At 37.5% G+C, this 14176-nt stretch overlaps 1 protein-coding gene across 1 annotated transcript; it reads left to right on the top strand.

Moving 5' to 3' along the window:
* The first annotated feature begins 5733 nt into the window (after positions 1–5733).
* LOC124632425 (gamma-aminobutyric acid receptor subunit beta-like) lies at positions 5734–13946 on the top strand. Its single transcript, XM_047167264.1, has 10 exons — positions 5734–6162; positions 7879–7976; positions 8694–8761; positions 9528–9673; positions 10446–10603; positions 11064–11179; positions 11385–11553; positions 11636–11887; positions 12109–12297; positions 12905–13946. Exons 1-10 carry the CDS (start codon positions 6077–6079, stop codon positions 13081–13083), a joined length of 1461 nt encoding a protein of 486 aa, XP_047023220.1. The 5' UTR covers positions 5734–6076; the 3' UTR covers positions 13084–13946.
* The last annotated feature ends 230 nt before the right edge of the window (positions 13947–14176 follow it).

Genomic DNA, 14176 nt, shown 5'->3' with positions numbered 1-14176 from the left:
GCAGGTGAAAGAGGGTATTTGAATAAGGGAAAAGTTATTAGGCAGCTGCTTTAAATGTAAAAAAAAACATAATACTTAAAAAAAGAACGCTGTTTTATTAGTATACAGAGCTTTTTCGGCAAAAGGTATTTGAAACTAGAACCTATCGCTAAGTAAGTTAATTTCCTTAAAATTAATTAATTGGGTAATTGACTGCCGCTTCTAATGAAAAATAATCCGGCCAACTTCTTCAGTATGTTATTTCGTGGATCTTTTAAGGTTTATTGGTTTTTTCAATTAATGTTTACCGTATAGGTATTATTTATCAAATTGCTTTTACGGAGAAATTTATAATAATTCAGTAGCATAAATTCACATAACAGGGAAAGTAGTCAAACTCTCATAATTACACATTTAATTACCTACACAAAACTAATCAAATAGTTTTAAACTCACTACCAAACTACTTTCAAATTGATTAAAGATTTGTTGGTAATATTGTCAATAGCTTAAAGTTTCTCGGTATTAGGTGCCTATTTAACTATAGTTAGCAAATCCTTAACCGACAAAATAGGCCGTTAATTGTACCAAGAAGCAATTAAAAGTTTTGCCGTCGCTCAGCAAAGCATACCTGCGTTCGCTTGACGACAACTACCGCTCAAATAACTTTAAACATAGTTACGCATACATAGGACTTTGTGTAGTCAAAAGAGCTAATACTTACTTTATATTTTAGTCATTTTAATATGGATATAAATTTATTTGGATAATAATATAAGCATTAGTTTGCAAGCTACAAGTTCATGAGTAGTCAGATAAGTGGTAATTAATTTGTGTTCGGTTTATAATTTGCCGTTGCGGAATAAGGAAAACTTAGATTTTGTTTTAGTCAATTTATGTAAGCAGGTATCTGAAAATGGTGACAATATCCAACGAGTAGATAATTGATAATTGACTAATTCTAGTCTTAAATGCCAATTATGATTTTGTAGTAAGCTTCATGTTGTCAGTCTACTCATGTATTTAAAGCAGTATAGATTATTTTTTTTGTAATATACGGTATAATAATAATTACATTTGCAAAATGAACTGAAAATTATGTAACATAAGACTTATTTTCTTCGAGGGCGTAGGCAGAGACTTTGGTAAATCTGCATTTCACTAGTTTTATGAGTAAAAAAAAACACTTTACTGGTAAATAAGGCACATAAGTTAATTATCTATACTTAAAAGAAAATCGAGAAGTATTCTTCTCATCCTCTTCATAAAATCAAACGTAAGAACAAGGACAACACTTGACTTGTAGTGTTAATTAAAATAGACGATTCAAAAAGGCATTGATTTAATTGAACACTGTTACCTACTTTATTAGGTACTGCATTTATTTTCCTGTAGCATATCAGAGGAACGTTGCTTAGTTTTAAGGACATGTTTATTTATTGGAATTGAGAAACCATTTATTTAATCGCCAGTTATTCATATGACTAGGTAAATAAAAAAGGCGAATTGAAAAACACCAGACGTTAAAAAAGTAAACAAAAGAATCAACACCTAATGCAGAAACTTTGTGAACTTATTCTAGAACTTACCTTAATGCAATGACGGTGATATAGGTGATTATCATTGTTGCAGTGTGTTTATATGTGGGCACGTTATTCATGAGTATGTTTATACGCGATAATTAGTTGTGTTTGTGCGCGCGGCGTGCGGCAAGCGCGAGCGTTTTGTTGGCGGTTCGCGCGCTCCGCGGGAACAGCAGCCTCCGACAGCCAGCACGCATGCGTACTCGCAACGCAACGTACCAACTACTGACCAAATTATTTTCCAGTTTTTTGGCAATTCCACCATGTTTGAGGCCTGAAGTTTTAGTTTTGAGTGGTTGAATATGAGCTTGTTTTAGTTTTTGTGGCTTTTTAATTAGTTTAATAAGCAAAATTAAATCTGTAAAAAGAGTTTTGAATTCAAAGAGCAAACAGGTTGTTTCTTAATTTAAACTAGGGACTCATAACATCTAAACTGAAATTGAAATTGAACATAACAATCTTACATGTCAAATATCTCAATAACATAGGTCGGTCTGATATCTGAAATGCAAAGCGGTCTCCTACAGAACAATGGAGTCCAAATGGGGTGATCCCTAAGGCGCTGGCTGATTGCTCCACTGCTGGACGGGGAAGCTTCGACTCTTCCACCTAATAGGATTTCTCAATCCGCTGAGCGATAGCTGGCATTAAGAAAAGCCTTCGTTCGAAATGTGCACGCGAATAGAATATGTTGAAAAATGATTCGATTGTAAACGTAAGCGGTGTGTGTCGATGTTAGACATAAATGCTTTATTGAATATTTGATGAAACAATTTGGGAATAATGAATTTTAAATGTGTTTTGGGTTTATTGGAGACCTTTTTAACGTAACCTAATATATGTTTTGTTATGTAAAATCTAAGTAAAATGAGATGTCCAATGTAATGTAATAGAGGTACACTAAATTATTTTTAAGTTGTTTACTTAAATAGCTTGGAAGAGTAAGTAGTTTAGTGTTTAGTGAGATGTCTAAGTAAACTGTTTTATTACAAAGACATAAATATTTACTTCTACAGCTTAATTTAGTCAAGTCGTAAAATTTCAAAACATTTTACAGTTCACTTAAACAAAGATCCAATTTCATTTCAATTGCGAAGATTGATTGAAACTGAATTTTCATTATATTGTCTCTGTTCCAACGTTTTATTAATTTCATTTTAAAATTTTCGTATGCTCGTGTCCGTAGCAAGCATTTCCAGTAGTTTTTTAAGATGAAGCAGAAATGTTGATGTTATATAATAGACTTATTTCTTATTACTATGACTTTTATGTGCAATAGTCGGCGTGTAAATAGTATACAAGTTTTCATAAAAATAAAGATAAATAATAACTTGAAATATTTTAAAAATATACTTTTATTTTTAAGTTAAAAATCTTTATTTGACGTCGTATTACGTTAGAAGCTTTATCTAGGAGTTCCATTAGCGCTGGCTGTCAAACGGCGTCTTTCGGCTGTTTTTATAAAGATTTATGCTGATCGGTACACTATTTACCTTCTTATAACAGTGTGTATATAAACCATGTATATTTGCGGAACAAAAAGCGTTGCTTAATATAGCTCTAATCATAATTATGTATAGTGAAAATGTAGTAAGAACTATCGTCGTAGCAACCGTGCTACGAATTGCTACGCAGCGCTACGCATATGCTACGAACGATCTTTCAATACAGAAAAAAAAATGGTAGGAAAAATGTACAAGGAAGTTCAATAGACTTCAATGTACGAACGAAACCTTCTATAAATTGCCATTCATTCGCACTCCAAAGTATTTGGCACGGATATATTTATAAGGCTCGAACCTCAGAGGCATTGCGGATGGTTGAGACGCCTATGGGCCACGTGACCTCAGAAAATAACATACAGCGTTGGCGATTTGAAACAAAACCAACACATCTGTGTGTGTAATGTGCGTCAAGGGACCAACTACTAAGGAAAATCGAAATATCCTCAATTTTCAATCAAAGGACTTGTTAGATGAGACGATTAATTAAATCAATTATGTTCGTGTAATAAACGTTTATTGGTAAATTGAGTAATGGGATCTTATTTGCTGTTAACACGATTCTTGTTTGTTTCATAGAAATAAATCAACGTTTTATTGTTTTGTGTTTGAGAGTAAAATGTGTTTAGCAGTGTTTAGAGATCAATCAATTATATCTTCCATAAAAGGTCTTCCATCATGTTCCAGATTAAGCTAGAAGTGCAGTAAAAGCTAGATTTCTCCAAGGGTTGCCAGTAGCTCTGCATAAAACAGAAACTAACCATATGATGAATAAATGAGTTGAGCTTATCAATGCATCGCCGAAAGGCAAACCCGTGCAGCGAGGAAAATTGTGTGATGATGAAGACTTCATATAATATAGATGAAGGTTCATACATATATCGTGAGGATTGAGACTCGGAATTATTTCATAGAGCTGGTCAGTGCCTCAAAAGTAGTCAAAAGTCATATTAGCATAACAATGTGATAGATAAGTAGTGACAAACAGCAATCAAATTCATAACATTGCTAACATTGAAAAATACAATGTCTGATCCCACGTTTTTTTGGTACTAACTTCGAATTATATTCTAGAACCGCTAGTAGTGGTAAAAAACAGTGTGTATGCGGCACGTCTCCGTTAAATCACCATCATTACGTCGGCCGATCTCGCGGCTCAACAAACCACTACAACGAACATTTTTCAATCCTTGCTAATGGAAGGTACTGCTCATATCTTGGGGTCACGCGCGTGAGAAACTTCTTAGTGAGGCACGACCAAAAACCTGCCAAAAAGATGCTCGTAAAGTATAGAACAGATATTCTATAGACATAGATGGTTTGCTAATGAGTGGTAAATCAAAACATCGGATCATTAGAAGTTCGCGTATTTGGACGCAGAACATTTTCGGCAATCGTAGCACTTCGTAGCATCTCGTAGCAACATCGTAGCACTCCTTTTGATTGCTCCACGATTCTGCAGAGGTCGGTCAGAAAACAACACTCATCATTATTATCAACACTTCTCTTGAAAGCAGTTTAAATATAGCGTCAACACTTGAGTATTCTACATCAATTTCTTTACCATTACCCAAGGATTAGCGATATGAAAACATGTCGGTAACTCAGTCAATCTCTGATATCCCTTATTCGTAAACTTATTCGACTGAAAAAAGATGAGATCAAACGAGATTGGGACACGAATACCTTTAACGTCGATGTAATATGAAAAATACTCGCTGTGTTAATATGAATTTGTATTTGCTTCATAAGCGTTCACGACAATATGGTTGCTACGACTTTTTGGAGTTATTTAATTTTGTTTTATTATATTGAAAAGACTTTGTAAGAAGAGCTCGCACTTAGAGTTAAATTACTTCTTAGAAGTTATTAAGTATTACTTACACTGTTTTACATATTATTAAGAATGGATTTATTGGCTGGGTGGACTGAAGAAAACGGTTTTTGAAACACATGCTGTATTGTGAATCCCACATGACTATCACATGCATACAACTATAATGATGTGACATGCAATGTATAGTGTGACGTCAAAGTGTTTATCGTAGGCTGCGAGGATGGAAGCGTGCGCCGTGTAATCTGCAGGCGGACGCGGCGGCCGGCCTCGCCAAATAACTTCCGCACTCCGTCACCTGTGCCGACACCGTGTGCCACTTTCTGCACCAGGGGTGATGACACACTGTGCCACTTTGTGTACCAGGAGTACCACACGTGTGCCACTTTCTGCACCAGGAGTACCGCACGTGTGTGTCGCCCGCTGTGTGCGCCCGACACAATGCTGCGGATGTTGTGTGCCTGTTGTACGCGTATGTATGCCTGTTTCGGCTTCTGAATTATGTTGATCATTATGTGTCACACATTTTTAGTCGAGATTTAATGTATTGTAATGTGTAATTGAAGGTGAGGGACAGCTTAATCAAAAAAGGTTCCCACGCTGCAGATTTCCATTCACTTACAAAAACTGCGAGGATCTCAGAAAACCTGTATGTAAACGACTTATTAGTTAGATGAAATATTGTATTGATGGAAAAAGTTCTTTCCCACATGTCGCAACACGCCGGTTGTAACGGAAATAGAGAACGGGGAAATACACGCTCCGCGAAACCGAACAGGAGGGTTGCTTCGACAAGCGGGGAAGCAGTACAACCTAAATATACGAAGATGGCAAATACAATAAGCGACAATTACAAGTACATTTTTTCGTACTTTCTTATAGAATAGTTTGTGGCTGTAAGTTGCGAAGTAATTCGCGCCAATAGCGAGTATGTATTCGCGGCGGGTAGCGCACGCGCGACGCCACTCCGCACGCCGCCGCCGCCGCGGCCGCTCACGCCTCACGAATACATCTCAGATCGCGATCGCGATACCTCGCTACTTTACGAAACATTGTCGTGGTACAATGCTGGATCCATGGCCGCTGTGAGACGTGCGAGTGCGAGCGCGGCGCGTGCCGGCCGAGTGCGGTGAGCGCGCGATGCGCGTGCCCGTGCGTGCTCGCGTCCCCGTCGCGCGATGAGCGCGCCCCGCGCCACGCGCTGTTTGCACGCGCAAAATGTTTTTCTGCTGCTGGTACAAGTTCTGCCATTCGCGATTGCACAGTAAGTATTATTGGCAGTATTAGTAGAAGTTTCGATTAAACTTGTTTGCAAATTAATAAATTATGTTAATTTTTTTATATGGGTAATCAAATATGTTGGGTATACATATCAAGCAATCATTTGAGAAAACAATTAAATAGTAAAATTTACAACTTACCTTGCCACAACGAAGTCTCTAAAATAAAAAATAGTTTTAAGTTTTATAGGCACAATTGGTATCAAAAGTTATAAAAGTTTAGCTGTAGGTGTAATCACTGACAGATTTTACTCTAGCGTCATTAGGAGAGCCGCAAATGAGAAAATGATTGACACAAGAGATCCTGCAGCCGTCGGCCGCATGTTCCGCCGCTCGATTATTAATATTTACCACTTTGTTTGATTTCTTTCTTTATTTGCGATAACTAGTAATTGTGTGAACAGTTGTTGAGTTTTTTTATATTAATATTGATCTTCATTACAGCCCAAATACTTACAAATTGAATAATATTGTACACAAAATACTTATCACATTCTTCTAAAGTTTTAAACGTAATTATTAATTATTTTATTGAAACGTACACAATATTTACTTACACATTTTTTTTATATTTCGCGATAAATGTCCTCCAAAACTAGAACCATCTAAGTAATTCACATAAACCAAAAACATAGTTACAGCTCAACTAAAACCAGTTCTTTAGTATTTCTAGCGAATTAATTTAATGCGGGGTTGGTCCGACCCCGCTAAATGCCAATTCAGTTGAAACCCTCACAAATCTCATTTAGATTGCCTTAGTGCCCGTAATTTCATGCAGATAGGCAAATGTTTTAGCAATGTAAATATCTGGAAGATGGTAAGACCCTTCGTATGGTTTATATGGAAATTAAATAATAATTAAGTTACAAAAATCTACCTCTAGCTACTTAGGAATTCATTAAGTTTTTATGAAAATGTTTTTTTTTCAAGAAAATAACATAAATTATTGTTTCGTTATGTTTCGTTCTTTACAAATACTGTAGTTATCGATGAATATTTGTTTCGCTGAAAAGAAATGTAGGAACGTGCCAGGTAGAGGTAAGACTAGGAAAATAAAACTATATAATTTTGCATACTTACCACAATCCATAATTATGTTTTTTTTGTACCACACTACTAGAACGTGATTTATGTAGCAAAATATTCTATGTTAATGTGACGGCTGAATGATAGCCGCATCATACTTTCAAAATAAATAAAGATGCTCTGAAATGTGACTTTATTCCAATGAAGATTTAAAGTAAAATAAGTTTGTCATTAGATGTACTAGTGTAATTTTATATAGAAATAAGTTTAGCAGCTCCAAACACTAAACAGCCATAAAGTCGCTTTTTTCTTTGGGGAGGAATACTTTTTTAAGTACGCACAAAAAATACTTTTTAGTCATTCCCTTCTGGTACTCCAAGCGTGATGTTTTAGGAAAACAAAGCTGCACGATGGATGGATTTGTAATTGTATAAAGTTGTATTTATATGAACATTTCAATTTAGAATTCATTTGATAAAACAGTAGTTTAGTAGTTCGAAGAGAAAACGTAAAGTTGCGTGCTTCGCCTTCCTTTCACGTTTTAAAATTGTCTTTCTTTTTCTATATTACGTTTATCTGTTCCAAAAATCCATTTAATTGGACATTTCTATGTCCAGACTTCCTTGTCCCAATGATGGGCAGGCATGTAATTAACATCTGTTGTATTGTGCCAGGCACGAGCGAACCACCATCGACCGCCTGGAAAACGTGACGCACACCGTCACGCGGATACTCGACGGCTACGACATACGACTGCGCCCTAACTTCGGCGGTAAGAATATTTAAAGTCAAAGGTTTTTATTTCATATAGACCTATTACAGGTGCTTAAGAAACGTCAAGCTAGTTGTGCGGTTCCAAAAAATGGGTATTATGGAGAAAAACCGGCAAGAAACTCCATAGACACTACTATAAAGAAATGTAATTTTGGATGATTACGGGAATATAACAGTCTTGTACCTATATTTATAGTGGCACGTAATAAATACTTAATAACTAAAAAGTTATATGACCAGCTAGACCTAATCTGTGTGAATTAATTTCTCCATTAAATAATAGTGAGCTTATTAAATGGCAGTGCCTGTGATACAAATGTTTCGAAAATGATCCGTTTGATAACTATACCTATTTCTGTTGAAATTCAATCATAACACAAATGGATTCTGACATCAACCACAGCTAGACCAGGGAATACCTATAATAGACTCCAAGCAATAAGGATTATGTGATCATATTTGCGCATTACCTATCTGCAGGCATACATCTTCATCCAATTTGGGACGTGCACTTAATAATATACGCTGTGTGTATAATGCATATGTTATAACGAGGCTGAAGATGTGCTCTCCGACTGCCACATATTACGACAACTGGACCATAATATTGCATATTATATTGAAATCTGCTCCGTAAACTCGGCCCGGCTCGATTTGTCAGCGGTTCCGTTGCATCAGTGTGTTGCTTCGTTGCATAAATGTTATTGCTTTTCAGGAGACCCGCTGTATGTTGGCATGGATCTCACTATTGCTAGTTTTGATGCAATATCAGAAGTGAATATGGTAAGTTATTTTATTAGAAATTGAAATCAAATGACTGAAATCTGATATCATGAAAACCATTTACAATATTCTGTGTAATTTTGTGAACACATTTGTTTGCATTGACTTCATGTGTGCATTAAATCTATCAGATGACCAAACACGCGTCAACACACACGCATTTAACTTATGTAAGACGACGTCAGCAGATTGATTGATAACGCGATCCACTCGAGGATGCTTTACTTGCGGCAGACGTTCACCTCCCGACACCACGACCTTGTCTGCACTTCTCCAGATTTGCTGAGGATGTTTTTTGGGTCGTATCAAGGACTTGTCTCTCGAGGAGGTCGTCCATCGTAATTCATTAAGCTTTTAATAGCTGTAGAAAGGGAGCAAGGCCGCGGTCACTTGACACACATCGAGGGTCGCCGGTGAAAGAGGGGCGGAGTGCTGCCTCAGCCAATCGATGCCCGCCTTTACTTTCTACCGCCACTCGCCGCCTGCCGACGCAGAGGTCACCGCCCACTCACCACTATCTTATACATACATCTCACATTTATAATCACATTTTCATAGATAATGATGTCACCAACTCATGGACATACTACCCTTATATGTTTTTAACAGAATATACCTACTCATATAATTAATTCACAACACTAGTTTTCCCACCAATCATTCGACGTTTCTTCATATCATCTCCGATCATCAAATTATGTGTCTCTTGTTCGTGTCAAGTGGGTCAGGGTTGAATAATCTACAAAGGATTCTCGAACACTTGCAGGATTACACAATAACCCTTTATCTGAATCAATACTGGAAGGATGAAAGGCTGGCCTTCGGTCTTCCGGACGAGGTGTTGACGCTCTCAGGAGATTTCGCCGATAAAATTTGGGTTCCCGATACATTTTTCGCTAATGACAAAAATAGGTAAGAAGTGTGATACGTAAGTACTATGTTACGTTAGCAACTTTCGTTCAGATTGAGATAATTAGTATAAAAATTACTATGTAGACAAATGAGAAGTTTTTAGGAACATTCAGGAGTTTCAGCACCTATGATCAAGATTTCTTCTTCAATTTATTGTAATTGTGAAGCTTTTTATTCATGAGTCACCTTCATTCATCCTTGAAAGATTAGCATAACATTATGCAGTCATTGTATCTAGTACTAGGTCAAGATATCTAGCCGTCATTCACGTTGTCTCCGATGCCTTGACCCAGTCACATCGGGACCACCAAGATTCTATAGCAGGTTTCGAAACATTTCCAAAACTTTGAAATGAGTAATATTTTTTACCAGAAAAGTTGTATGTTTGGGAATAAGTTTATATTATATTTATGAATGTAATGTAAACATTACAGACACGTAGGCACACCTAAATTAATGTGTATGAGACATAGGTTCCCCGTGCAAACAATATGAGTCATATGAATCGAGAGACTGTAATCTGTCAACCGATTTAATGGGCGCTGTCGGCTTTCAGTGGGTCGTGACGTACCTACGATGATTTCATATTCGTACTAGGTGTTCCCCTCACTTTAACCGTCACGTGGGATCTAATAAATGGACGAAATGGCTAAATAGAAGCCCAAAATCATCTCTGATCTCGTCTCTCTGCATAATAAATATAACTAATCTAGACCTTTAGCAAAAGAACACACATCTTTCATGAGTAACTTATTGTATCGTATGTTATCAGTTTCCTGCACGACGTGACGGAGCGCAACAAGCTGGTGCGACTGGGCGGCGATGGGAGCATCACATACGGCATGCGGTTCACCGCCACGCTGGCCTGCATGATGGACCTCCACTACTACCCGCTCGACAGCCAGAACTGCACCGTCGAGATTGAAAGCTGTGTGACTCATACACTTGTAATACTTCACCAGGCTGAGCTTGCCGCTTCGTGCTCGAACATCTCCGTCCCACATCGTGTCTTGCCGCAGACATTACATTCGTCCATAGACATGCTCGAGCTTTGTACAGCCTGTTGCCACTTTTCATTGAACATTTGTGGGAATGTGCTCTGTAACAGACAAATTCCTGCCTTGCCCATTCAAATCATGTCCCCTGGCGATGCAGCGCATTATATGTTTACGTTGGCAAAATTGGAATGATCGCATTGGCACGAGAAAAATGAAGCTATTATACGGTTTGGTAACTCCGGATGGTCTGTAGGGAGCTTATCACACGAATTCTAATAAAATCAGATTATTGCATGAAATTCTGACCTGTTTAGTGTATGTAACTGGTGTGATAAGTTGCCGTAAGACAGACCAACCCGAGGCAGCATGCTAACATATAATTCTGTATGCAGATGGATACACGGTGTCAGACGTGGTGATGTACTGGAAGGAAACGCCAGTCAGAGGCGTGGAAGACGCTGAGTTGCCACAGTTCACTATACTAGGACACGAGACTAATGATAGAAAGGTAAAACTAATACTCCTAACTTTTAAGATTTATTTGGTTCAAAATTTCATTTGGAAACTTACTTTAAAATAATTGTGTGCACGAATAAACCACGACACAAACTTCAAACTTAAACAAGTTGTTAGCGCTAGCATCCAGGTATTGGGGAACAATGCCAAACTTGCATTAAGGTAACCATGTAACCGCGAAACTTGGGACATTCCAGGAGAAGTTGGCGACGGGCGTCTACCAACGGTTGTCGCTTAGTTTCAAACTGCGCAGGAATATCGGCTACTTCGTGTTCCAGACGTACCTGCCCAGTATACTTATTGTGATGCTGTCCTGGGTTTCTTTCTGGATTAATCATGAAGCTACGTCTGCTAGAGTGGCATTAGGTAATTTTACAAAAATATACATTCTTAAAAACAAAGAAGTTATATTTTTGGTGGTATGCCTCTTATTTAATATAATTTTTAGGTATCACAACGGTACTCACGATGACCACCATAAGCACAGGAGTGCGCAGCAGTTTACCCCGCATATCATACGTGAAGGCCATCGACATCTACCTAGTGATGTGCTTCGTGTTTGTCTTCGCGGCACTGCTGGAGTACGCAGCTGTCAACTACACGTACTGGGGGGCACGGGCCAGGAAGCGAGCCAAGTTAAAGAACAGGGACCAGATGTCCACTAGCGCCAGTGTTGAGAAGGAATTGAAAAGTTCTGGAGGTAAAAATATGTTCTCATCTATAGTCAACACAAGGTAATCCACACCATACAATAATGTTGAACATAATTGACCAATTTTATATAAAGATATTTAGTTAAAAACCGTGACTTTGACAACAAACAAAATATTTGCCTAAGACACAGTAAGAAATAGTCCTTTTGATACTAGTAGATATACCTACGTACTTGATACGATGAACTTAATCTTACAATTTGTGCAGGTTCGCGTTCCCCTGAAGAGATAATCGCGCTCCGCGAGTGCGCGGCCAGCACGGGGCGCGTGTCACCCCTGCTGGGGCTGCGCTCGAAGCCGCTGCCGGCCGCCACCGGAGCTCCGCCGTCCCTGCGACTACAACGCGACCACACGCAGCTACGGTATCGGACGAGGCCGCATTCTAGGAACTCCAGAAGTTAGTAATAAATATAAATACGTATATGCATGGTAATTTAGCATAGATGAAGTAAGCTTGATAAAATCATAATAATCGAGAGAAAAGCCAACACGTTTTTAATACAAAAACTATTAGTCTGAATAGTATGTTATGATTAGAATTTGACTTAAGAGCTTCTAATATTTCGCCAGATTTTAGTTGTCTGTACAAGAAGTTTGTTTTTCCTCCTAACGTCCTTCAACGTGACCGTGGTCACGTGTTCTGAGACTAGCAACTCTAGATAGTAATAACCTAACCTTGGATGCAATCTCTTGTGATTGTTTAAAATGACGACTTCCTGGACTATAGTGTCAAGTAATCGGTATCTACTGTGCATTGAACTGATGCGACTAGCACAATTGTTTCCTTATAGACAATGGAAAATACCAGCCCAACTTGAACGTTGTCACCATTGTTGAACTGGACGCCCCACCTATATATAATACATAGAAGCAAGTGACTTGTTGTGAAAAGCCACAAAACCTGACAGGCTTTGTCTAAACGGATGTTGCATTAAGACTGCGCTCATTATGAACCCACTATATTTGCAGTTATTCAACAAATTAAATTCAGTTTTTTCTTGCAGATGGATCAACGGGAAAGCCGAAAGTGATGCACGCCCTCCGGCGAGGCGCCACCGTCATCAAAGCGTCTATGCCCAAGATTCGTGACGTGAATGTCATAGACACGTACTCACGAGTCGTGTTCCCCGTCTGTTTCCTCCTCTTCAACGCCGTCTACTGGGTCTTTTATATTTTCGATTGAATTTTCAAAAAAAGAATGTGTTTTAACTACTACCAATAAAGATATTGTCACCCTACTTGTAACTAATGTAAACGAATTTATGCGTAATGGAGTTATTAGTTTTACGTATACGTGAGAAAATAATTGTTGAAACATTATGAGAATGAATGTTAATATTTTTGAAGTCAATTATTTTTATTAAGTCCCATTCTTGATTTGAAGAGAATTATTAAAATGTCATCTGTAGTTTCAGTGTTATGTCTAAATGGACCATGGCAACAAGCCGGGACTACGCTAGGAAGCAGAAGAACAGATCTGAAAGATATGTATTCCGGCGAAATAAACATACATATAGTCCTACCCAAAGTACGTAACAACATATAATTAACCAGAGGTTATTTATAAGTATGTAAGGAAAGCATGGCTAACCTGTGCAATGTCTTTATTTCTGTTTTCGTATATTTGTGCGCATATTGACGTGCATTGATTTGAAAATGAATTAAATAGTAGTTTTGAATGTAATTAGAATAGAACGTCTCAATTTATTATAAAGAAACTGCCAATTTATGTCTATAAGAGAAAACTAAATATGAATTATCGTTATTTGTTTCTATGTGCTTGGAAGACAAAAGTATTAAAGATGGAAAAGCAATATTTTTCCTCCGCCAACTTGACGAACTTAAAAATAAATTAAGATAAATGTCGTTAAAGTATTTCGGTGTCGAATTAGATAAGTCAATAAAAAAACTTAATTTCCTAATTCAATTCTTTTTAGGATAATAAATGTAAAATAGCCATTTCCGAAATCGTTGTACATAAAATAAATATAGATTAAACGTGGTAAATTATGTAGTAGTAACATTGATGTTTATATTAGAGATATAGCAAGTTATAGCTTATATAAGATAATGTTGTAAAATAAATTTATTTAAAAAAGAAACTGTTTTTTTTTTGCTTGAGACGCCACGTTGAGAGAACCTTGAGGGGTGCATCTCTGTCTTCTGAAAACGAATGAGGACCAAATATCACCTTATGCTATTTTCAGTATCAGAGTGAAGAAAGAAGTTCCCTTAGCTGGCAGATTAAACCGCATTCGAAAAATTGTTATAGAATA

Source organism: Helicoverpa zea, chromosome 8 (genome assembly GCF_022581195.2).
Source record: "Helicoverpa zea isolate HzStark_Cry1AcR chromosome 8, ilHelZeax1.1, whole genome shotgun sequence".
Lineage (NCBI taxonomy): Eukaryota > Metazoa > Arthropoda > Insecta > Lepidoptera > Noctuidae > Helicoverpa > Helicoverpa zea.
The sequence above is the reverse complement of the archived record's forward strand: the minus strand, read 5'-3'. Positions and strand labels throughout refer to the sequence as shown.

Coding starts and splice junctions, on each gene's coding strand:
- LOC124632425 (XM_047167264.1), top strand. CDS start 6,077: ATGAGCGCGCCCCGCGCCACGCGCTGTTTGCACGCGCAAAATGTTTTT. Junction 10,604..11,063: donor CACCGTCGAGATTGAAAGCT/GTGTGACTCATA, acceptor TTCTGTATGCAG/ATGGATACACGGTGTCAGAC. Junction 12,298..12,904: donor GCATTCTAGGAACTCCAGAA/GTTAGTAATAAA, acceptor TTTTTCTTGCAG/ATGGATCAACGGGAAAGCCG.